Here is a 24,436-nt window from a genome sequence, read left to right on the forward strand (position 1 = left end):
AATTCTGTATCTCAGTAGCCTCGTCATTACGAGTTTATTATAGAGTAATGATAGTCAGACAAAATTGTCTGCAGAGAACAGTAGAGTATATTCATTATTTATTTCGGTGTATTAAGAGACACCGTACAGTGAGAGAGCAGCGTCGCTTCGTGGTGCTGCTGTTTCAAAAAATATTCATTGTTGTTAATAAAAGATGTCTTTATCACTGGTGGAGTGGTATCACTACACATTTTTTTGTAATTGTATAAAGGAGCTAGCGATATCAGCTATAAAATGTAGCAGGAGTATACATAAGAATAAAATAATGTTTATTTTATCTTTTTTTAAATGTTTACAGTTTTACAACTGTCTAAATAAAATTATAAAAATATATTTTTTTAAGCCGAGCGAGGGGATTATGATTTATGTAAAAAACTTTAAGATCTTGAAGTACAATGGAAAAAAATATTATCTAGGTATATATATATATATATAAACAAATAAATAAAATAAATATGCTACGACAATAGACACATAGTAAATGGTTAATTCAAAGATTGACACTAAATGATATCTTTAAAAATTATGAAATCGCGGTATATACCTATATGCAAAAATATGTAATTTGTTGTAAAACAACAAATTGTTTGTTCTTAATGATACGGATTCACTTAACTTTTTGCATTTTTATAGTTCATACTCAGAAGAGCAACATGTGTTTATTTTTTATCCAGGAAAATGCAGCGAAGCTAAAAGTTCTCTCTTCAGACAAAAAAAAAACAGCAACGAAATTGTTTATACACAACAAACATACAGAAAACTACGAACTTAATAAAAAACATCCTTTCATTTTGAAGTTGATAAAAAATGGAATTTCATGTGCCCTCTAGTGAAAGTTATAGGAACCAAAAGTATATATTCGGTCGTTCACACTGGCTAGAGTTACTTCGGGACACATTGATTAAAATTGCCGACTTCCCGACGCCGGAGTCTGGCAAAGATTATCATATTTTCAGATGTGCCACTATTGTTATTATTTTTATTTTACATCACAAAGCTAGGGTTTCTACGTAAACACTTGTAAGTAATGAATGCGTATTTACTCTTAATGTATGCGGTTTACGTGATATTTGTGATATACCTAGGCCACGCCACGTGCGTGTGTTGATGACTTATGGGTTCGAAAACTAAATAGTTTCTAACTGTATGTCTCATAAGAAAGCTCAACGTCGCTTAGCGGACAATGTTAGCGCTATAGACCAGTAAGCCTATATTTTGTATCTCGGTGGATATTAAACTACGCTTTAAAATGAAGACCTCAGTTGCAAACCGAGATACAGTTGCGAAAGACATCGAATCGTAATTTTATCAATCCACCAAAACACAAAATAGGCCTGCAAATTATTACCGTCATATCATAAAAGTGCACGTTTAGTATGAGGAGTTTAGTATTTAAAAAAAATATCGCTATCAATGCATCCCCTTGAGCGGTTTCCTTGGTGCATCACCACAGTTCAAGTGGGTGACGAGTGTGTGATATCTTAAGGCGTTAAAATGCGACAAATATTTATGTGAAGGCTAAGAATATCTACCTACCTCGCTGACTGTTACAAAAACAGTATGGGCACTTATACAGCATAGCTTCTTTTTAGCGCACCTGTTTGACTCGTGCTTAGGTTTCAAATAATGTTAATTTTAAATTTATCATTTCAAAAATCCCACACCACCCACCACCCATTATCTCAAACTTTCAATATAGTGTACTTTATTCTACTAGTCAAGTCCTTTCAATTGATACCCATATTAAGGGAGTTGTAATGATATATGTAATACGCCATTTTTCAGCAAACTTAATCTGATTTTCATCAAACATAGCTAGTACTACTGCCGACTAATTCACCAATCAAACAAAAAAAACAAAATCAAAATTAAGGTTCCAGTTCAACCGTTCAGGAGCTACGATGCCACAGATAGACACATGCGCACCAACACGTCAAAGTTATAACACCCCGTCGTTTTTTGCGTCGGGTGTTAGATAGTGAAAAGAGCAAGCAAGGCGTTGCACGTGTTAGAACAATGCCGTGTTTCCCCATTATTATCACAAGCATATGAGTTTGAAATTCGCCACCCTGCATTGGAGTATCGTGTATGTCCTAAGATTCATTTTAATTTACGTGGTTTTAAATGTAAAAAAAAATTGAATAATAACATAAAAATCATTAAATTTTTTCAAACGTGACAATTTTACTCGACAGGTTTTTAAAATAAGGCTAGAAATTTAATTCGTTCCTTAAAACTGAATCATATTTTGTCGCCCGTGGCTGTATATAGTTACTATCAACTATCAATGATGTAAGAGTTGATAGAACTACTATTATAATAAAAGAGTAGGCATAAAGTTTCCATCGAGTGTCCGTTCGGCATAAACTGATAGACGGTTCTGCGAAATACTCTTTGCCGCATAGGGGATGTTCGTAGAGCCTTCATCTTTAGGTAGTTATTGTGTCTTCACTCCAGTGATCAGTGCCACGTACTAGAAGTTTCAGTAAAAGGATACAATTTTTGAGTAAGTACTTAGTGTTACTTGAGTATTACAAAGGTATAGTTTTAAGTATTATGTATTTGTCCAATTGCAACTGACGTAGGTATGTTTTTTTATCTGCATACTAGGTGCTTACAAGCCATATGTTACTGTGACTTAGTGTCATGGCAATCATATTTAAACACCGCAAAACTTTGTGTCGTTTTGGTCTGGTGGGAGGCGTCGGCTTGGGCTCTCTACCACCTTGCACGACAAAGACAAGCGATTTAGCGTTTCGCTACGTTGCCACGTAGAAACCGATGAGGTTTAATATGAATGCCATACAGGCTAACCTGTAACCATCTTAGACTACACTGATCATCTTGAGTTTGCAGTCAAGGGCTAACTTGAAGTGTGGTAATAAAAAAAAACCGTTTCCGTGGGAACGTAAAAATATGTATGTAGGACGTAGGTATTGGATGTTGTGCTAAAATTTAGTTTAAGTATTAGTATGTAGTTATTAGTATGTATTTTTTTTTAATATGCACAACCTGCAGTATGTTATCCTTTTGTTTTCCTTATCCTAAGGTTGCCTGGAAGAGATCGCTACGAAGCGATAAGGCCGCCTTTTGTATACTTCTTCTGTCTGTGTTTTCTTTTATTCTTTTTTGTATCAATCTTATTTGTGTGCAAATAAAGAGTATAAATAAATAAATAAAATTTCGAGTTATCCAATAATTAACTTAGCGAATACAATCAAACTGAATAATGGGTTATTACTTATGGGATATTCAAATATGATCAAATCTATGCACCTATACAAGTAAAAGTGCACTAGTGTAGGCTGTCACCTTGCTATTGGAAAACATCAGGCGCTGGAACAGTGACGAAGTTTAGGGTAGACGTAGCTTTTATTATTATTTTCAGTGCAATAGCCATTATGGTACTCTAATAAATGTGAAAAAATTCAATTAATTATTCCATAATTTCAGTTCACAATGGGGCTACCTCAAATAGAGACCTGCTGCTTTGTCCTCGACTTAAAAACTGGCAACATTGTTATGGGATCTATAAATGCGGTTGGTATACAATTTCATTAGACATATAAGCTAAGGTTTTCTGATCTGTTCTGTTCTTAATCAATCTTTACAATATACATTGTTTATTAGTATATCTATAAAGGTGAAGAGCTAATCTCAGAATGTACCTAACTGTTCGATTTGAATTTTTTTTTAAATATATATATATATATATATATATTTAAATTACAAAAATACAACAATATTTACACACTTGTGAATTAATGAAAAAAATAATAATTATAATCTACAGTAATTTCGATAATTCATTCACAGCTCCTTTCATTCGTGATGTTTATAATCATGGTGGTAGTGGCATGTACTTTGGAGCCGTTCAAAGAACTGGCCGCAGATGAAAAGGACTTCGATGCTGAAGCTGCCTTCACGGGACTCTACGCGATGTCGATAATTCTCTGCCTCATGTTTTTGGCAAAGTTCTTTTTTGACGTATTCTTCGTGTATGGTGTTCTGACGGTGAGATTTTCAATTTTAAGATCATCATCATCATTTCAACCCATTACCGGCTCACTACAGGGCACGGGTCTCCTCCCACTATGAGAAGGGGTTAAGGCCTTAGTCCACCACGCTGGACCAGTGCAGATTGGTGGACTCCACACACCTTTGCGAACAAATTTTAAGAATCATCATCAGCACGGATCTCCTCCCACTATGAGAAGGGGTTAAGGCCGTAGACCAGCGCGTCCAGTGCGGATTGGTGTACTCCACACACCTTTGAGAACATTATGGAGAACTCTCAGGCATGCAGGTTTCCTCACGATGTTTTCCTTCACGATTGAAGCAAGTGATATTTTAATAGCTTTAAACGCACATAAGTTAGAAAAGTTAGAGGTGCGTGCTGGGATTCACACTCCTCCTACCCAATGCGCTATCACCGCTTCTCCTATTTATTTTAGAATTAATCTTTAAATAAATAAATATTCATTAATCTTAAAAAACACAATCTCCTTACTCCTAAAAATCTGGCGCATTGGCTGTGTACAAAATGTTTCTGTGCAATATCCGAGTATCTGAATTAAAAATGATATTATTTTGACATTATTATGATAACATTGATATTACCTGTATAATTTAATAAATAACTTTTCAATGCTTGCTCAACAAGATTATGCAGACATGTGTAATGATTGTTCTTGTTGTGCATTTTACGTTTCGCATGCTTAATAGTAGAATATGGAGGAATGTTATATTATAATAAGACCCTATGTAAGCTCATATTCAGCGAATAAATTTCATTTCATTTCATTTCATTTCATTTCAATAAAGTACACCGTGTTGAAACCATAGCTGCATCACAAATCCAGACTGCCTCGATAATGATGGGTGAGGCTGTATTGCCGGTCAAGAGGTGCAAATATAAATATATCAATAAATAAATAAATAAATATATACTAGCGGACCCCAGCGCCATCTGTCAGGCTAATTTGTGACTCTAAACCATCCAGGGTGCCACCCACCTAGCCTCAACGTAAGCTACGCATAGACCATAGTGGATCCTAAGATAGCTGATGAATTATTTTATTAATATAATAGATAAAAATATTTATTATATACAGATAAACACCCAGAGACTGAAAAACGTTAAAGCATAGCAAAAAAGCTCGATTTTCATTGCATAAAAAAATAATAAGTAGGTTGAAAATGGGTTTTGTTTTTTTCTAAGTTCTTTAATATATTATGGTAATACAATAAATTTCATATGCTTTTATATAATTTCGCAAAAAGGTCTTACCCTAATGAACATTTAAAAAATTTATATAAATTCTATCTTCACAGGAGCGTGCCGGTATAATCCGTGGGTACTTCATAATGTGGGTGGTGTTCTTCTTGCTGTCCATGTTCACCTTCTTCCTCAACGCCCCCCACTTCAGCGCCGGTCACATTTGCATGGAAGTATTCTACATTGGTGAGTATTTAGTATGATCGCGGCTTATACCTGTTTATTAGCCTCCAAAGTTAAATATCTGTCTATTTATTTTATTCTCATTATTATTTATTGCGACCACGTTTCGGAACCGTAAGTTATGTGATGACTTACGGATCCGAAGCGTCACTTACTGTGCCTCATGAGAAGGCTCAGAATCACTCAGCGGGCGATGGAGAGAGAACCATTATCTTTAGCCGATTTCTATAATATTAACAAATTATTAGTTCAACAAAATAAGCAGGAATTTAAATTTACAATGTTTGAGGGAAGAGCCTTGTTCGCTATTGTAATAAATAGTGATTGAGTAGCCAATTAATTTTGCTCCAATAAAAATAATAGTTTAAGAAAGACTAAACAACACGCTTTTATAAATATACTACACTAAAAGGTAGTAATTAAACCAAAATACAGTTATGAAAATGCTAAGAGCTCTTTTTAAAAAATTTTTTTCTATATTGTATACTATTATTAATTTATATTTATCAATATTTTTTAACGCCTTTCTTAATTTAAATGAATTTTCTGTCTTTAGTTTGGTTTTCTATAAAAGCGTGTTTTTTAGTTTTCTTTAACTATTATTTTTTCTTTCCGTTTTTTATTTTCAAAATGAACGAATAAAGATGTAGGTAAAGCTCGATTTTGGGAGGCAGAACTGGGTAAATTTTGATATTTATCAGCGGACAGTTTTAGAATGCAACAGAACTAGAAGAATGAAATTTTTCATACCTGTTCTTCTTTTCAGGTCTCAATGTATACGCCATTTTAATCAGCCACAGTTTCTACAAGCAACTTAATAGTCGGGAAGAAGTTTAGAATCTTAGCTAAATGTTTTTACTTGTAAACCTTCCTATAGCCTGTTTTTTTCCTAAGCTGGGTGAAATTATCTATAGGATTTTCCTATAAAAACGCATCAGCATTGTTTACGGCGTATAAATAAAACACAGACTCTAAATTTATAACATATTTTTTCTTAGTTTTGAGTTTAGTTATTTTTGAGTTTTTCTCTCTTTATGCATAACTTTATTTACTCATAAAATCGATAGATTTATAGAGATTTTAAAACTCTAATTTAATATTACCTCAGCGTAAACTTATGCTGAAGCTCTTCTAATATCATATAATTGTTTAGTTAAACTAAACCCTTAATACCTCCATTAAATGTTCTCATTTATACCTTGTTGTTATGATTAAATTTATTTTTGACATCATATATTATCGTTCTCAAAGATTTAAATTTAAGTCAAATGTACAACATCCGTTAATGAATATCTCCCAATTAATGGTTTTGGTTTTAATGCAAGAAAAATGTAACAAGGCAAGAGATAAGAACAAAAAAAGTACATGCAGTGAAAAACTTGTTTTGAGCGTTTTATAACTGTGATAGAGTTTAAAAAAAAATAAGCACGCAGTACTTTGTGTATATTGTTTTCCTCGATTCAAATTGATTTAAATTATTATAAACATGCTTACATAAATCGGGTATACAATATTACATTCCAAAAAGTAATAAAAAATTGTTTACATCAGACAGTTTACAAAAACATTTAAGTAGGTTGAAAATGGGTTTTGTTTTTTTCTAAATCGTTATTACAATAAATGTCATATCCTGTTTACTATGTCGCAAAAAGGTCTTGCCCTAATGAACATTTTTTTTTTTAATTCAGTGCTCTACATTGGAATAAGTGCGTCTTGACTATTGTTTTATGGTAATATATTGTACGTAAGTTTAAGTCCACTCCAGTCCAGTAAATTATTATATTCGCACTCATAGCGTATGATTGTATAAATTAACACCTACTTGTACCTTGTCGTCTAATTATTATTATACAATGTATTCATAAAATATTTACTAATCTCAATTTTTAAATAATTTATTTAGTAGTGAAAATATTTGTAGTTAATAGTAGATTATGCATTAAGTATGTTTACATTGCATTTTACAGTCGAGGCGGTATCAGGCGCGTGAGCTAAAAAGCGAACGCGCTAAGTAAGCCGAGAGTGTTACAAGTAATGTATCATACGCATTTCATACGACGATTTTCATCACACTTTCGAGGAAAAAAATAGGATCAACTTTTAAATACGTTCTCTGAAAATGATGTTTGCTCTTATTCCACTGCATGAAAGTTTCGTAGGCCGCTCTCGAGAATTTTGGTGGAAACAGGTTATTAACTCGCGATTCGTGCCTTGATTAGTATTCGGCGGAGTAATATCTACTATTGCTCTGCGTTCCAAGATAAACTGGACATTTTTAATTATTAATAATCCGCCACAAGGTAAAAATATTGGCAAAATATTTAAATATGGAAATTGTCGCTAAAAAGACAAAGAAGTATGTTTCTTTCGCTGCATACTTCTTATATTAGAAACATAATAAAGGAAATATTTTAGTATTTAAAATATCTTACTATCCATTGTGAATAATTTTAACAAATTAAACGTTAATTTATCATTATCAAGTAGGTCTGGTATATATTATCACTTAAGGATATACGTCCTATTTTCAGTTGCATAAAATCTCCTTGTTCGTAAAAAAAAATAATCTGTTTTATGCGGACAAATAAAAACTAAAAAGAAAACATGCCTGTCTTATATCTTGGATTATGAGCCCTACATCCATTTAATAAGGTCCACGTTACGAGCAAGTGTGATGAAAATAAATATTATTTCTTTCTTATTATCTCTAAAATATTAGATTAATAGTAATTGGTCTTTGATCCGCACGTAGTACGTACCGTTGGTATAAGAGTAAAATGCGTCAAAATACTACGCCCAATCTGGCGTACTCGAAACAATATCATAAACAATGTTCATGTATTTTTATTCTTAAGTAGGTATTTACCACGTTTTATTTTATTTATATCTTGCGTTGGTGAAGGTAAGATCGGGTTTAATATTATGATTGGTTTTAAAGCAACTTTCAAGCGAATTGAAAGCAAAACGTGATGCATATTTTACATATTTTTATGTAAATTTTATTTTAAGCTACATTCCTAAAATTCAGCCTACTAAATTCTGTTTTAGTAGTTAGGTTACAACAGTCACATAAAAGCTAGTCTGTATATAATAAACTTTCTGCATAAAATGTCTGGAAATACAAGCAGCTCGTTAGCAAACAGTACAAAGTTCAAGAAATACTTTGGTAGTGTTGGTATCTAGTTGGAGATCAATAATTATTAATCTAAAATTATAAATATTGCTTACAAAAAGCTATATTCAAATTTTTATTGGAAATATTATGGATGTTATGATATAAATGTTACATTATTTATAGTTGTTAAATCGTCAATTAGTATGTAATGGAGAAGTCACTCAGAGTAGCGTTTGTATATTTTTAATTATTTACTAGATTTTGTGTTGAAAGTTTTTATCTTCCCGCTGGACAAAGGTTTACCTGGGAAAAATTGTACTTTCTTATCTTATGTACCCCATTCATAAAATGGTGATTTCAAACTTAGTTTTTAGTAAAAATCTTTCTCTCAACAGTATTTTTGTTTTAGTTTTTCGTTACAAAAACTATATTATATGGGTTCTATAAATTTAATAAATAAATTGTTCATATTGCTGCCATAGAATGATTTACTTTTAAAAAACTTAGTCTGCATAAATCTCATTTAAAACTTTGTTATTATTTTTTAATTTAATTTATCTGTTTGAACTATTTTAGCACAAATATAATTAAATGTTAACAAAAATGTCTTTATTTACCTGTTTTCTAAACAACCCTTTTTTATTTTCTCACTAGCTGTTGTTCAAAATTCAAAAATTCAAAATTCAAAATTCATTTATTTCAAGTAGGCCTAATACAAGCACTTTTGAAACGTCAAGTCTGTCCGTGTGTAGTGACTCTACCACCGGTTCGGAAGGCAGATTCTACCGAGAAGAAGCCGGCAAGAAACTCAGCAGTTGCTCTTTTCCAACATCAAAAATTTACATTTTATATTTTAACATTCATTTTTCTATCTTGTGAGAGATGAAAGCTGAGCCGGATGCTTCCAAGCAACCTTGTCATTAAGAAACTCATCAATTTTATAATAACCTCGCTGTAATAAATGTGTTTTAACACATTCTTTAAACTTATGGATTGGTAGGTCCAAAATTACCTTAGGAATCATATTATAAAAGCGTATACTCAATCCCACAAATGACTTCTGCACCTTTCGCAGACGATATGCAGATGTCACTAATTTATGACCATTTCTTGTAAGTCGAATGTTTATATCCACTTTTTGTTTATAAAGACTAATATGTTGTCTTACAAATACTATATTGTTATAAATGTATTGTGAGGCTACCGTAAGTATACCAATTTCTTTAAATTTTTCACGGAGGGATTCACGTGATTTAAGTTTATATATTGACCGTACAGCTCTTTTCTGCAATATGAATATAGTTTCAATATCAGCAGCTTTGCCCCATAATAAGATCCCGTAAGACATCACACTATGAAAGTACGCGAAGTAAACAAGTCTTGCTGTTTCTACGTCAGTAATCTGTCTAATTTTCCTGACGGCGTAGGCAGCCGAGCTTAGTTTACCTGCTAGTGTATCTATATGGGTACCCCACTGAAGCTTACAATCCAAGGTCATGCCCAGAAAAACTGTGGAATCTTCCATTTTTAGTGATTCTCCATTTATTATTATATTTTTATTAACTTTCTTTACATTTGGTAAAATAAATTCCACACACTTAGTTTTTTTTTGCATTTAAAAGTAAATTATTGACAGTAAACCAGTGCGACACATGCGACATAGCACGGCTTACATCGTCAGAGTTGTCTCTACCTCTATCAGTTTTAAAAATTAGAGATGTATCATCAGCAAACAGTACAATGTCACAGGTTTCACTGACATGGTGTGGTAGATCATTTATATACACCAAAAATAGAAAGGGACCCAAGATTGAACCCTGTGGGACACCCATTGACGTAGCCGACCCCTGCGACTTAATGTCTTTTATGCAAACCCTTTGGGTTCTGTCACTGAGATGAGTTCGCCTTCTTTGTCCGTGTTTGTCGGTATTTTACAAATAACGTCTTAACCGTTCGTTTTATTGGTATAAAAGTAGCCTATTTTACTCGTACCTACCGTCCTTTCAACTTACGTACTCTTTGCCGAAAATCAAGTAGGTTGGATCCTTAGTTAGGTCGTAAAGGAAGGACAATCAAACAAACAAGCAAACACAATTTTAAAAACTTCTCTCACCAAACGCCACCAACGTTTAATCGACACCAAACGCTTTCCATGAGCTACATATATACTGTGTATAAAAGGTGTAACCGAATTACGAAATACTGTTGAAATATTAGGCACCCTGCATAAGTATATTTCATAAGGCTGTAAAAATATTAAATCAAAAAACCCATATTTATTTTTCCATACAAAGTAAATCAAAATATTTTAAGTCACGGCCGACTGGCGCAGTGGGCAGCGACCCTGCTTTCTGAGTCCAAGGCCATGGGTTCGACTCCCACAACTGGAACATGTTTGTGTGATGAACATGAATGTGTTTATCTGCATATTATAAGTATCTATGTATATTATGCATAAAAATATTCTTCAGTCATCTTAGTACCCATATCACAAGCTACGCTTACTTTGGGGTTAGATGACGATGTGTGTATTGTCATAGTATATTTATTTATTTAAAAGTGTTCACTTATGACAATCCTATTGAAGATAAAATACCGACAAGCGCAAACGCGACGCGTATCTTTATAATAGATCAAATTAGTGACAAGAGTCAATCTCATGCTTTTAATTTTGCATGTAATGTTAGGGCTGCCTTTGATTTTTTTCAATACTAAAAACTTCTTCTCCTTTTTTGGCTTTTAGGTGTGCCAAATCGGCGCGTTGTACTTCGCCAATGTCACGTATACTTGGAAGATCCACAAAGGTGATAGTCAAAATGTAAACATTATATAACTAAAGCACTATACTTTTATAAATCTTAGCATTCCAAAATAAGGCGTTCGTAATGGAGTGTGGTCTTTGGTATACTAAAAACTATAAGCGTTTCTGTTTCACAGATAAGTTTTAGTTACAGTAAATAATGTCAAAAGCCGGTAAAGTAATATTTCGGTTTTCATTTACACGTTGTATATGGGCACTTTTTGTGTGGACACAAAGCCTGAAACTCGCATCATATTGACCGCACGTTTCCCATGAGCTAGATATATGTATATTGTGTATATATTAATATTCTGTACCTAAATAGATTTAGTTTTCACTTCTATGGGCAGTCCCGAAAGACTGTTCCGTGTGCTTTTTTTCATAATGTTAGTATCTTAAGTTTTATTGTAAGCGATACGTTGGCGCTTTATGACAATCACGTCTAATCAAAAGTAATTACGAGATCTAGGTTGGAGCGCACTGGTCTAGAAAATCACATAATCAGTCTTGCCTTGAAGGCACCAAAATTACGTGACAGGAAATACAGATCCTCCGCAGAAGCCGGTTTCTCGCCACAGCGGGACTTATCGGAAACTGTATCATATAGTCTGCGAAAGGGACAGAATTCATTTGTGGGATTGCGTTTATGCTTTTATAATATAACTCCTAGTGTGATTTGGCATATTTAGATGCATATTATAGTTTAAAAAAAACCTATTTTGATCTACCTCTAAAAGTGTAACTAGCATTTGCAATGGAAGCGCACACATATATGTTTGTTACGACAAATTCTTGAACTTCTAGGCTTTTCTTTACTACAATATGCATATAAGCAATAACTCCAAGCAATATCAACATCCAATTCAACATCCTGTAGCATTGCCAAAATGACAAGTCGCTCCTGCTCCAAATATAGTTCTAGCCAAATAAAAAATTACACCACTTAACTAGCGGCCAACTTCCAGCCAATTATTATGATTGAATCGTGCAAATACTTTATAGTCTGGGAGCTAGAGAACACGTTATGCAACCATCGCTTAAAGGGCGTATAGGATTGGGGAACGCACAATTTATTTATTTATTTATTTAGGAAAACCAACCGCTAATATATTTTTTCTCGTCCAAGTTTTTACGTTGCGAGCTAAGTGAATGTTCAGCTTATTACAGGTTTTCACAACGTTTACAAATAATTTCAAAATTAATAACATTTTATATATAACTGCATTACAAAATAAATGTCTAAAAATATTTTACTATTTAATAAGGTTATAATGTTAAAAATATGAATAGAATTAAAATTAAAATCCAAAATAAATTAAAAATTAAATAAAAAAAATAAAAAATTAACATCAATGTTCAAGTTTAAGCTATACAATAATAATCCCATTCGTTATGTTAAGTAATAACTGTTTATTATGAATATGAAACACATTTTACGTTATAAGTTTTACATCTTCCGTTAGAAGCTAAGATTTCTAATTAACAGTCAACAGTTTGAACTTGTCTCTCCACAAAGCATGGCGTTTTACCGATGAAGTGTTACACTAGAATACTATCACAGAAATAAAATAAATAAATGAATATACTACCACGATATACACATGGCCATTTAGCTACAAAGTAAGGTTACTAAGATAGCTGACGAACATTTTTTTAATGACTATAATATACATAAATACTTATAATAAACAGATAAACACCCAGACTCTGAAATACTTTAATGTTCATCACACAAACATTTTCCAGTTTTGGGAATTGAACTCACGGCCTTGGACTCAGAAAGCAAGGTTGCACTGCACCATTCAGCTGTCATAATATCTGTAAGTACAATGATGGCATGTACGCCGTGACAACCAAAACATAAATTGTGCTTACAACATTGATGTGGTAAGAGACCTTGGAGAGATCAAGGGCCGAGACATTATTAAAACGCACATCACATCTATTTTTTAGATCACTTTGAATTGAAAGCTTAAAATCTTTCAAATAATTGAAATCTTTAACTTATATCATAGAATTAAGACCATACAGAAGCCGACGTCGACGACTAATATTGAAGCATCAAAAACCACTCCACTTCAGTAGTCTATCCCGAAAAGGCGGTTAGGTTAATCACTTCATAGTCGTAACATGTAGCAGTTGACAGAAATTATTTTAATCTCTAATTTTTGTTGTCTGACGGCCGACTGGGGCAGTGGCCAGCGACCCTGCTTTCTGAATCCAAGGCCGTGGGTTCGCTGGTACGACACTACTGGAAAATGTTTCTGTGATGAGCATTAATGTTTTTCAGTGTCTGGGTGTTTATATGTATAATCTAAGTATTTAGGTATATTATTTATAAAAATATTCATCAGTTATCTTAGTACCCATAACACAAGCTACGCTTGCTAGATGGCGATGTGTGTACTGTCGTAGTATATTTATTTATTTATTAAAGTTCTACACGGTTACTGTCTGTAATGGGGAAAAGTTTGTGAGCTAGCAACATTCCACGGGTTTGAAGTGAGATTCGCGCGGGCGTTTTCATTGTTTTTGCACACAACGCAATGCATTAAAAAAAAAAGTCGGTATCTTCTTAATTCTATGCCTCATATTATAAATACGAAAGGGTATTTGTTTCTTTATCCTTCCTTCCCGCCTAGTTATAGCATAGAGTTAGTTGAAAGGTCTTAGGCTACTTTTTGTTGTAGGAAAACAAATGGTTACCACTTTTTTTCCAAAATAACCGTAATAAAAGTCAACGGTGAACGCGGGCAACGTTTATTTAGTAAGGATAACAATTTCTCTTCTTCTTCTATTAGTGATGTTTTTTATTTTTTATTGGTTTGCAGCCCTGGTACATGTTTTTCAAATATATCAAATGTATTTGGCGTCAACGTATTTTTATAACTGTGTGATACGTATGACTCCACAATATACAGCTATAATGTATGACTCTACATCCTGTGAGCCTACTTTATCTGCACAGTTGCCGATTTATGGAATGACTAGCTCTGCCCGCGACTTTACCATTTTTCTGATGTATATCAATACTAAAATTATGTAATGAAAGCGTTGACGAAAGAAGCTTCATAATTTTTTGTCTTGAATTTATTTTACTCTTTATTTGTACTTCATCTATCTATGAAGTTAGAAAATAATAATTTTTAACCCTAAGTACGTATGTTATTTTTCTTTATAATGAAAATAATAATTCTACATAATATTATGTGATTTTATAAATAGACCAAAAGTTAAATACCTGCCGATAGTATTATGTCGAACATCAATAATGATCTTCATCCGCTAGAGAAGAGAATAGAAGATAATGAATACGGAGAGAAATAAATGATTTAATATATTATGAGACTTAAATTAAAAATTGAATGATGTAAGTTTATTGTTATATATATCTCTGCACACTCAAGAAGATTAAGAGCGGTTTCATAACGGCTAATGACAGCGTCATGCCACTGGCCGTGACGGCATACGGCTCTATTTTACTGCAAAAGCGCGCGAATAGATGAAAAATCTCGATCCGCCAAGTTCGCTGTCCGCTATCTCTTATTGTAATCATGCAGTGAAGCGTATCTTTATAATACATATTGCAAACAGTGTTTACGACGCCACCTCGCCGATCGCAGGTTTGACAACCGGTCAGGAATTTTCCTTATAAACTATCTTAAGGCTAATAAACAGTTATTTTATGTTTAGTGAACATTTATTTGTTTTTTGTGCGTGTATGTGAAGTTATATATATGGAATGTTCCAGCAACTTATAGTGTTAATATTAAGGTAAATAACAAAGCTATATAAATAGTTTTCCAGTTCCCCAAAATATACCTGAGGTGTATGATTTTAACGCCAATTTGTTTATGTTTTGTAGTAAATGGGATATTCTAGAAACTAGTAACGTGAAGTCAATGTAATAACAAGGCAGATGACTTGAGATAGATATACCGAATTTCAGGTCTTCCAATAATAAAGCTACGTAGGTCAAGGTTTATAAACAGTTATGTTTAGTGAATTATTTTTAGCATTTCGAAAGTGCATTTGTTTCTTTGAAGGTGTTTGAATGGACTATTAAATTTTATATAGTATTAAATTACACAGTAAATAACAGAGCAAGTGTATTGAAAATTGTTTTGCTGTCCCGTAAAATACACCTATAGCGATCTGTTTTTTATAGCTGTACGTCTTTTTATACGTTTTACACATTTAATTTCCTGGAAGAGATCGCTACCAGCGGTTTAAGGCCGCCAAATTGTATTAGGTGTGTTGTGTTTTCAGTTCTTTTCACAACAAAAGCATATTCATTCCATCACTCTCCTATATATTTTAAAATAACTTCTTAAAATGATTAGATTCTATGCGTATTTTAAACGATATAAATAATTATAGCTAGAGTAAAGTTTCGTGCAGCAAATAGTCAGAATTCGCTCGGAATTATTGTTCCCATTTTTTTTTTGTTTAATCGCTATGATTAGACGATGATATATATATGTTTATTGTTTAATTGTTTAATTTTTAAATTTAACATTAATTAATGTTGAGACGATAAAGATGAATTTTCGCTCTTTTTTTCAAAATGTTATAGTTTTAATACAACAAGATGTTGTGGGCTAACCTGTTAGGGGTATGGCAGTTCCAAGCCATGTCTCTAGCCGGTTTCTGCGCGTCAACGTACCGGAACGCTAAATCGCTTTTGATTCTCGGCAGGGACAGTTTGGGAATTTATAATTACTGAATTTTCTCTGGTCTGGTCTGGGACGCTTCGGCCGTGGCTCGTTACCACCCTGCCGAAAAAGACGTGCCGCTATGCCGCTAAGCGATTTAGTTATTTAGCGTTCCAGGAGTAGGTCGCGTAGAAACGGATTGGGGATATGTGTGTAATATGACTGCATAATAGGTTAGCCCGCTACCATCTTAGACTGCATCATCATTTCCCGCCAGGTGGGATTGCAGACAAGGGCTCACTTGTAGTGGAATAAAAAAAAGCTTTAGAACATCTTTGCCTTGTACAGTTATAGTGGACACAATCAAGGAATATATTAAAAACTCATAATTTTCCATGGAGATGTTAATATATCCGTTATAAACTTAGATATTGCACAATATTTTTTTTTGCGCACGTGCAGCTTCCGGAACCGGTTCCTATCTGCGGTGTTTCCACTGAGTTTTATATAGAGCTATATATCGCATTGCGACTTAACATACGATGCTGCCTTATATTAGTGATCTAACGTTTTTAATTAAGGAAAAGAGTTGAAATGTGGAAGAAACACTTTTATTGCAGATTTCTAAGAGTTAGGGCATTTGGTATAAAACCATCCAACTATCTTTTCCTCGGTCGCAGTGGTTTGCTGGCGCAAATGGCTTAAATTCTGCATCATCATCATCAATTCAACCAATTGACTTCCACTGCTAGACATAGGTCTTTTGTAGGAAGTTCCACAATTCACGCTCCTGCGCCGGTTTCCTCCAGCGGCTCCCAGCGAATCTCCTGATGTCATCTGTTTACCTCGTTGGTAGCCGATCTACGCTGCGTTTATCGGTGCGGGGTCGCCATTCACCTTAAGATCTTCGCCTCACGAAAGAACTTCGACCTACAAAATGTATGTCGAAGTCCTAACCACGGGGCAATCTTCCTAACGGTGTTTGAATTATTAAATTCAAAAAATTCAAAATTCAAAATTCATTTATTTCAAGTAGGCCTAATATAAGCACTTTTGAAACGTCAAGTCTGTCTGTTTGTATTGACTCTACCACCGGTTCGGAAGGCAGATTCTACCAAGAAGAAGCCGGCTAGAAACTCAGCAGTTGCTCTTTTCCAACATCAACAATTTACATTTACATTTCAACATTCATTTTTCTATCTTGTGAGAGCTGAAAGCGGAGCCGGATGCTTCCAAGCAACCTTGTCATAAGGAAATTCATCAATTGAAAACATGAAACATCAAATTAAAATCGGTTCATTAATTTTAGAGTTTTTCGACGCGAAACAAAAAAAACAAACAAATCATATATTTTTTATTCCGCGATAAGTTAGCCCTTGACTGCAATCTCACCTGATAGTCAGTGATGATGCAGTCTAAGATGGTAGCGGGCCCCTAATCGGTTTCTACGCGGCATCGCACCGGAACACTAAATCGCTTAGCAGCAGTCTTTGCATTAGCTTTATTTATTATTATTGTTATTATTGTACTATAAAACAAATCTATTCTATGGGACTATTGCCTGAAAATAAAGAATTATTATTATTATTGTTATTATTTGCCGGTAGGGTGGTAACTAGCCACGGCCAAAGACTCCGTCCAGACCGGACGAGAGAAAATTCAGAAATTATTAATTGCCCAAATTGCCCCTGCTGGGAACCGAACCCGGGACTTCCCACTTAAATTCAAAGTGCTCACCGTTGCGCCCGGGAGGTCGTCTCTTAATAATATTAGTCGATGTTGAATTATTTTACAATAGTAGGTTTAGGCGATAACTTAGAGGACACAAACAGCCGCAACAGACGCGGCTTCTCATGAATTATTCATTTTACATGTAAATACGCAAGTTGAACAAAATACCTACCCACGAGATTTTTAGAAGAGGTTATCTAATACTTGAGATCGTGGCATGACCGGATTTCTGCACGCAAGGTTGCGATAAGCAATCATTGTTTTGTTGTAATTTTTTATTTGCAATTTTCGATGCATCTAGAAGGCGACGAATTTTTTTTTCAGTAAAAATTATGGTAGTCGTTTACTCAAGAACTATTAGGTTTTCGGTTTCACAGATAAGTCTCAGAGAGAGTACATAATGTACCTCTAAAGCCTGTAAAGAATTATTTTTGTGTTGTAATTTTTTATATGTAATTTTATTGCATCTGGAAGTAGCGGAGTACTTTTTGTATGGGTAGGTATAATTGACCAAGCTCACCTGGAGATAAGCTGAAACAGAGCAACACAGTGTAGGGTGTGTGAGGGAGTCCTGCAAATAGTACCAACAGCCCGGCGTCTATCAATCGGAGGCGTAGGTGCACAGTAATTTTAAACGACCAAAGCACTCAATCATTCCTACATAAAGTTCTTCTTTTATTGTTTCCCATAATTTTCATAAACAAGAAAAACCTACTTCTAATTTTCGTTAGGTAGCGATTTTAAATTTATGTCGATTGAAAATATTAATCCTAATAAAAAAAGACATTTTATTATCATCATATCAACCCATTACCGACCCACTACTGGGCGAGGGTCTGCTCTCACGTTGAGAAATTCGTAGTCCACCACACTGGCCCAGTGCCTATTGGTGACTCCACACTCTTAGGGAAGCAGGTTTCCTCACGATGTTTTACTTCACCCTTGAAGCGAGTGATACTTTAATTGCTTAAAACGCGCATAATTTAGAAAAGTTAAACGTGCACGGAAAGTGAAGTCAAAGTCCTACCCACTGGGCTATCACCGCTTCTACAATAATCTTAATATATATAAATCTCCTGTCACGATGTTTGTCCGCGATGGACTCCTAAACTACTTAACCGATTTTAGATTAAATTGGCACACCGTCAGCATTCTGGTCCAAATTAAGAGATAGGATAGCTTAGATCTTTAATTATAGTCGCAATTTTATTTTATTGCAAATTATTTGTCTATAATTAATTGACAGTCACATGTTATATATATATACATATATATACTACTATACTCATTTAAGGCTTAGTGATACTGAATACTTTAAAAACAAAATCAAACGCAGACGAAGTTGCGGGCAATAGTCTAGTAATAATATATATACCGAATGTTTTTTGAAAAATGATTTGAGAGATTTATTGGATCTGTGGCGCTTGATTGCGGACTCATTGGTGTGGCGGTTTTAAAACTGCAACAAGTTTTATTGCATTATGTGAGTTCAATTCCCACAACTGGAAAATGTTTGTGTGATGAACATGAACGTTTTTCAGTGTCTGGGTTTTTATATGTATATAATTAATAAAAAAATATTCATCAGTCATCTTAGTACCTATAACACAAGCTACGCTTACTTTGAGACTAGATGGCGAGGTGTGTATTGTCGTAGTATATTTATTTAATTATTTAATTTAACGAACCTTAATTAACACTGGTGTATTGGCAGAGTGTAAATAAAAATAGAGAAATGCGTGACCTTCATCAGAACAATAAACTTGTTGGAGTTTAGTGGTACCTATTGAGTAACTCTATTGTTTGCGAGCTCGTAGTTGTCACTTCTCGACAGACGTGCCGTTGCGTAATTGAGTATTTGGTCAACCACCACCTTAATATTGCCACACAATAAGTACGTGATAGGCACCAATTACTAATGGCCTATATGAAATGACCTCCGTGGCGCAGTGGTGAGCGGTTCGATTCCCGGTAGATTCCCGGCTATTTTGCTCTTAGGTCGTGGCTATGTACCACGGCCCGTCAAATACGTGCAGCCAAGCCATTTAGAAATGAGGTACGATGTCGCGTAGAAAACGATGGCTTATAAATGAGCTCTTGTACAGCTTTTAAACAACAAATAAATATATATACCTACTACGATTATATACATATCGCCATCCAGCCCAAAGTAAGCGTAGCTTGTGCTATGGGTACTAGGATGACTGATGAATATTATTTTAAATAAAATACTTATAATATACAGATAAACACAGAGACACTAAAAACATTAATGCTCATCACTCAAACATTTTCCAGCTGTGGGAATCGAACGCACACAATACAATAATACTTACTTGTTGCAGTTTAAAAACCGATGTGTAAGCAAGCAAGCGCCACAGATTCAATAGTTGGTTGTAAATTAATATTAATAATTTTTTATTTTTCTATGCGTCTAAATAATATTTTACAGCGTTTTTATATGTCCTAATAACATTCGGTATATATTATTGTTATTGTATTGATAAAAAGCGGTGACCAGTGGGTAGGACTTCGACTACACTTCACGTTTAAATTTTATAAGTTATGTGCGATATTATAAAAGAAGCGTGAAGGGAAATTATTAATTTAACTTTATTGTACTCCAAAACATAATAAAAAGTTTACCAAGAATAAAATTACATATATAAGGTAGGTACCAGGCAATCTTCACAGAAACCGGAGAAAAGTTACAGGACAGGGTAAGATTAGTAGGATGTACACAAAAAAAAATAAGTAAGGAAATTCGGAAAGTTAATACAAATAATAGATTTAACGATTAAGATACATCACCAATATCTATAAATACATACCATTACAAAAAAAAGTAAGAAAATAATATATGAATACATATTATGAGCTGAGAATAATGACAAATAAATGGTGATTCAGCTATCTTTATTCTTTCTAATTTTTTATTTAATAAATTTTATAAGAATAAAAAACTCTATTAACAATTAATAAAAAAATCCACCCTTCGCTTGCGGGGCTTTAATAATTAATATATTGGCTTACTGTGAAGTTTTCCTCTTAAAAAATTAGCTTCCTGTAATTATAATATGTGCAATAATGTTTAGAAAGAGCCACTTATTTTATCTCGTGTTTATTTATTTGGTGGTAGTTACCACCCTAGCAACTCAAACGTGCCAGCTTGCGATTTAGCGATTTATTTAGTTAGACTAAGATTGGGAACATGGGTTTAGTGTAACTGCCACGCCTATGAACAGGTCAGCCTGTTTCCATATCTGACTGCATTATCACCCGGTGGCACTAGGTGAGATTGCAGTCAATAACTTGTAGTGGAATAAAAAAACAAATATGCTAGTGTAAGGAAAACCTCAGGGTCAATAAAACTCTGTTGAATGCATCTACCATTCAATCTTTTAATTCTTTTTCTTTTTCGTCACCACCACACACACCCGTTCTTGATGCCCGCGCTGACTCGAACACCCTTTTCCTTTTTGTTTTTCAACTACCCACTTATCATTTCCTTTGAATTATAAAGTAAACGAAGGTGGATTGACTAACACTAATATTATAAAGATTTTTACAATATAAACCTACATGGGTACTTCCAGCTTTCTTTCTATTTAATTATTAGTATTATTATTAAACTCTTTATTTGTATACCACAACATTAACATATATAAAATATAACATAAACAGAAACATATCGAAAGAAGTAGTAATACAAAAGGCGGCCTTATCGCTTAATAGCATTCTCTGCCAGGCAACCTTTGAATTAGGAAAAAAAAGAAGAGGAGAATAGACTGCTGGTGGTACAAATATTAAAATACATACATGCAAATAACTACATGCTAATACATAAACTATATACTAATGTTTGTAAACAACAGAAAAGAAACTATCAAACTAATTACTTCGCATATTCATTGTAGGTGTGAGGACGAGTAGACTCCGGCGAGAAGACGCAGCTGTGAGGAGGTTTAAAAGTACCACATGAGTTAAAAATGGACAAAATTAATTTCACCGTTAACGGTGAACGTTATTCTCTAAGTAAGTATATAATCGTAGAAAAGTGATATGCTCAACTGTAGCAATAGGAAGATATCTCCGACGCCGACTCGCATGGCTAGGGGACATTTTTAACCCCAGGGAAGCACAAAATTTTATCTTCTCCCACATATTTATCGACTCTCCGCGGATCGACGCACAAGTGGATATACAAGGTATAACCCAATTACGAAATAAATTGGAAGGATGCATAAGGATGCATTTTATAAGGAGTCACCAAAAGACGCATACTTATTTATGTTTCCATACAAACGAATTCCAAACATTCTTATTGTTAACTTATGGCAACCCTATTGAAGATAAAAGACCAACACGCGCCTACCTACACAGAGTAAAGTGACAGAGTCACATGATTTTAATTCTGCGTGTGATGTTAGGGCTGTATCTGATTTCTTTCAGTAAAAACTAGGGCAGTGGTTTCCTCAAAAACTATTCACAGACAAGTAAGACATCAAACGAGTTGTTGGGGCCGACCAACGCTGTGCGGGGTTGCCGCTTTGCGACTCGCTGAGCTATGTTGGTGAATCTGGTTCTTCTACGGATCTCCTCATTTAGGATTTGTTTACGTAGAGATAAATAAATAAATATACTACGACATTACACACATCGCCACCTAGCCCCAAAGTAAGCGTAACTTGTGTTATGGGTACTAAGATAGTTGATGAATATTTCTATGAATATAATACACAGAATTACTTAGAACACCCAGACACTGAAAAACATTCATGTTCATCACACAAACATTTTCCAGTTGTGAGAGTGGAACCCAGGGAACGACTCAGAAAGCAGGTTCGCTGCCCACTGCGCCAGTAGGCCGTCAGAGATACTCCCAACATTGGTCTCTTCATCTCCGCCGAGTTACTCAGAGCTTTCTTATGAGACCTTTAGTTATTCTATTAATAATTGCAGTAAGGTTAAGTCCATTTTTTAATCGTAAATTTAATTTTCAGCGGGCTCCGAAGTGTCACCGTCTACGACCCTCAATGACTTTTTAAGGAACACAATTGGTCTGGTGGGCACGAAGGCGATGTGCCATGAGGGTGGCTGCGGAGTCTGTGTTGTGTCTGTCGCCAAGGCACATCCGGGCACTAATGAGAAGCACGTACTCGCTGTAAATTCCGTGAGTATCGTATATAGGGACACAGGACTGCACGAAGTGTTGCTGTGTATAGGCGATGGTTTTTCGCGTGTCTAGGTTTTGTCTTGTCGTGCTTCGGTCGTGGCTAACTACTAGCATGCTGATAGTGTTGCAGAATTTGGGTACGATGCCACGTAGAAACCGACTAGCGGGATGGGTAGTGTTTTTTTTGTTTTTTAGCTCTTGCCTGGTGGTACGTGATGATGCAGTCTAAGGTGGTGGTGGGCTTACCTATTAGGGTTCAGTAGTATAATCATATCAACCAATTACCGGGTCACACAGGGCATGGCTCCCTTCCACAATGAGAAGTGTTTAGGCCGCAGTCCACCACGCTGGCCCAGTGCGGATTGGTGGACTTCACACACCTTTGAAAATATAATGGAGAACTCTCAGACATGCGGTTTTCCTTCACCGTTGAAGAAAGTGAAAATTCAATTACTTAAAAAAAACTTACATAACTTTGAAAAATTAGGGCTCTAATCCACTCCAACGCGGATCTGCTTCTACCAGACCAGGCCAGAGAATATCTCGAAATTATAAATTACTACCAAAACTGGCCACGCGTCGCTGTGGTTTTCTTGTATTTCATTCAATTATTAGGTACTTAACAAAATGATATTCGTAATGAAATATCATGATGATGACAATGTAAACTTCTCTATTAAGTAGGAACAAAACACACATAAAAAAAAAAATCGTTTCATTTGTTTCGGAGTTCATTACGGACAAATATCGTGACACTGAAATTATATATATATATATATATATATATAAATCTATATATATATAATGAAATATATATATATAAGATAACGAGAGATTCTGAAATTAAAAACTTCCATTTTTTCCCCGCCAGGGTTCTAATCCGGGACCTCTAATTAATAATATCATAGCGCTCACTGCACACACACAACAAAAACACCAACATGATACACGAAATCTTTAATTATAATCTATTCTTTTAGTGCTTGGTCCACATATTATCATGCCACGAGTGGGATATCACCACTATAGAGGGTGTGGGGAACCGCAAGGATGGTTACAACGAGTTGCAGATAAGATTAGCGACCTTCAACGGCACCCAGTGTGGATACTGCACTCCCGGTTGGATCATGAACATGTATAGGTATGAAACCTGAAGCAGTATGGCTTTACTAAAGGTCATAGCACAACGGACGCAGGCGCTAAACGTATAAAACATGTTTATGATGCCTGGGAATGATTCACAGAACGCCACGGGGGTATTTTGTGATCTATCTAAAGCTTTCGATTGTGTTGATCATAAAACCTTGCTTCTTAAGCTAAGCCATTATGGTATCCAAAATTTTGAATTTTTTGAATATACATTTAGGTCACATCAGGGTTCAATCTCCTTGAGAAATCGTATATCCTTCGAGTGTTATAGATACATAAATAATAAATAAACTACGACAATACACACATT

At 34.5% G+C, this 24,436-nt stretch overlaps 2 protein-coding genes across 4 annotated transcripts in view; both read left to right on the plus strand.

Moving 5' to 3' along the window:
* The first annotated feature begins 2,327 nt into the window (after nt 1-2,327).
* Nucleotides 2,328-6,384, plus strand: LOC120631628. Its single transcript, XM_039901283.1, has 5 exons — nt 2,328-2,545; nt 3,493-3,579; nt 3,856-4,053; nt 5,374-5,503; nt 6,267-6,384. The coding sequence occupies exons 2-5, from the start codon at nt 3,499-3,501 to the stop codon at nt 6,335-6,337; spliced, it is 480 nt and encodes a 159-aa protein (XP_039757217.1). The 5' UTR covers nt 2,328-2,545; nt 3,493-3,498; the 3' UTR covers nt 6,338-6,384.
* An 8,641-nt stretch (nt 6,385-15,025) lies between these two features.
* The window catches only part of LOC120631590 (indole-3-acetaldehyde oxidase-like), a 31,336-nt gene continuing 21,925 nt past the window's right edge, over nt 15,026-24,436 (plus strand). For 2 of the 3 annotated variants that reach the window (XM_039901228.1, XM_039901230.1), the window contains exons 1-4: nt 15,026-15,189; nt 21,719-21,836; nt 22,805-22,974; nt 23,958-24,118. In XM_039901228.1, coding sequence (XP_039757162.1) covers nt 21,791-21,836; nt 22,805-22,974; nt 23,958-24,118 — 377 coding nt within the window. In that variant the 5' untranslated portion in view covers nt 15,026-15,189; nt 21,719-21,790. Of the gene's footprint in view, nt 15,190-21,718; nt 21,837-22,804; nt 22,975-23,957; nt 24,119-24,436 lie in introns of those variants that run through there. The other variant, XM_039901229.1, reaches the window with a different exon arrangement.

Source organism: Pararge aegeria, chromosome 18, assembly GCF_905163445.1.
Source record: "Pararge aegeria chromosome 18, ilParAegt1.1, whole genome shotgun sequence".
NCBI lineage: Eukaryota > Metazoa > Arthropoda > Insecta > Lepidoptera > Nymphalidae > Pararge > Pararge aegeria.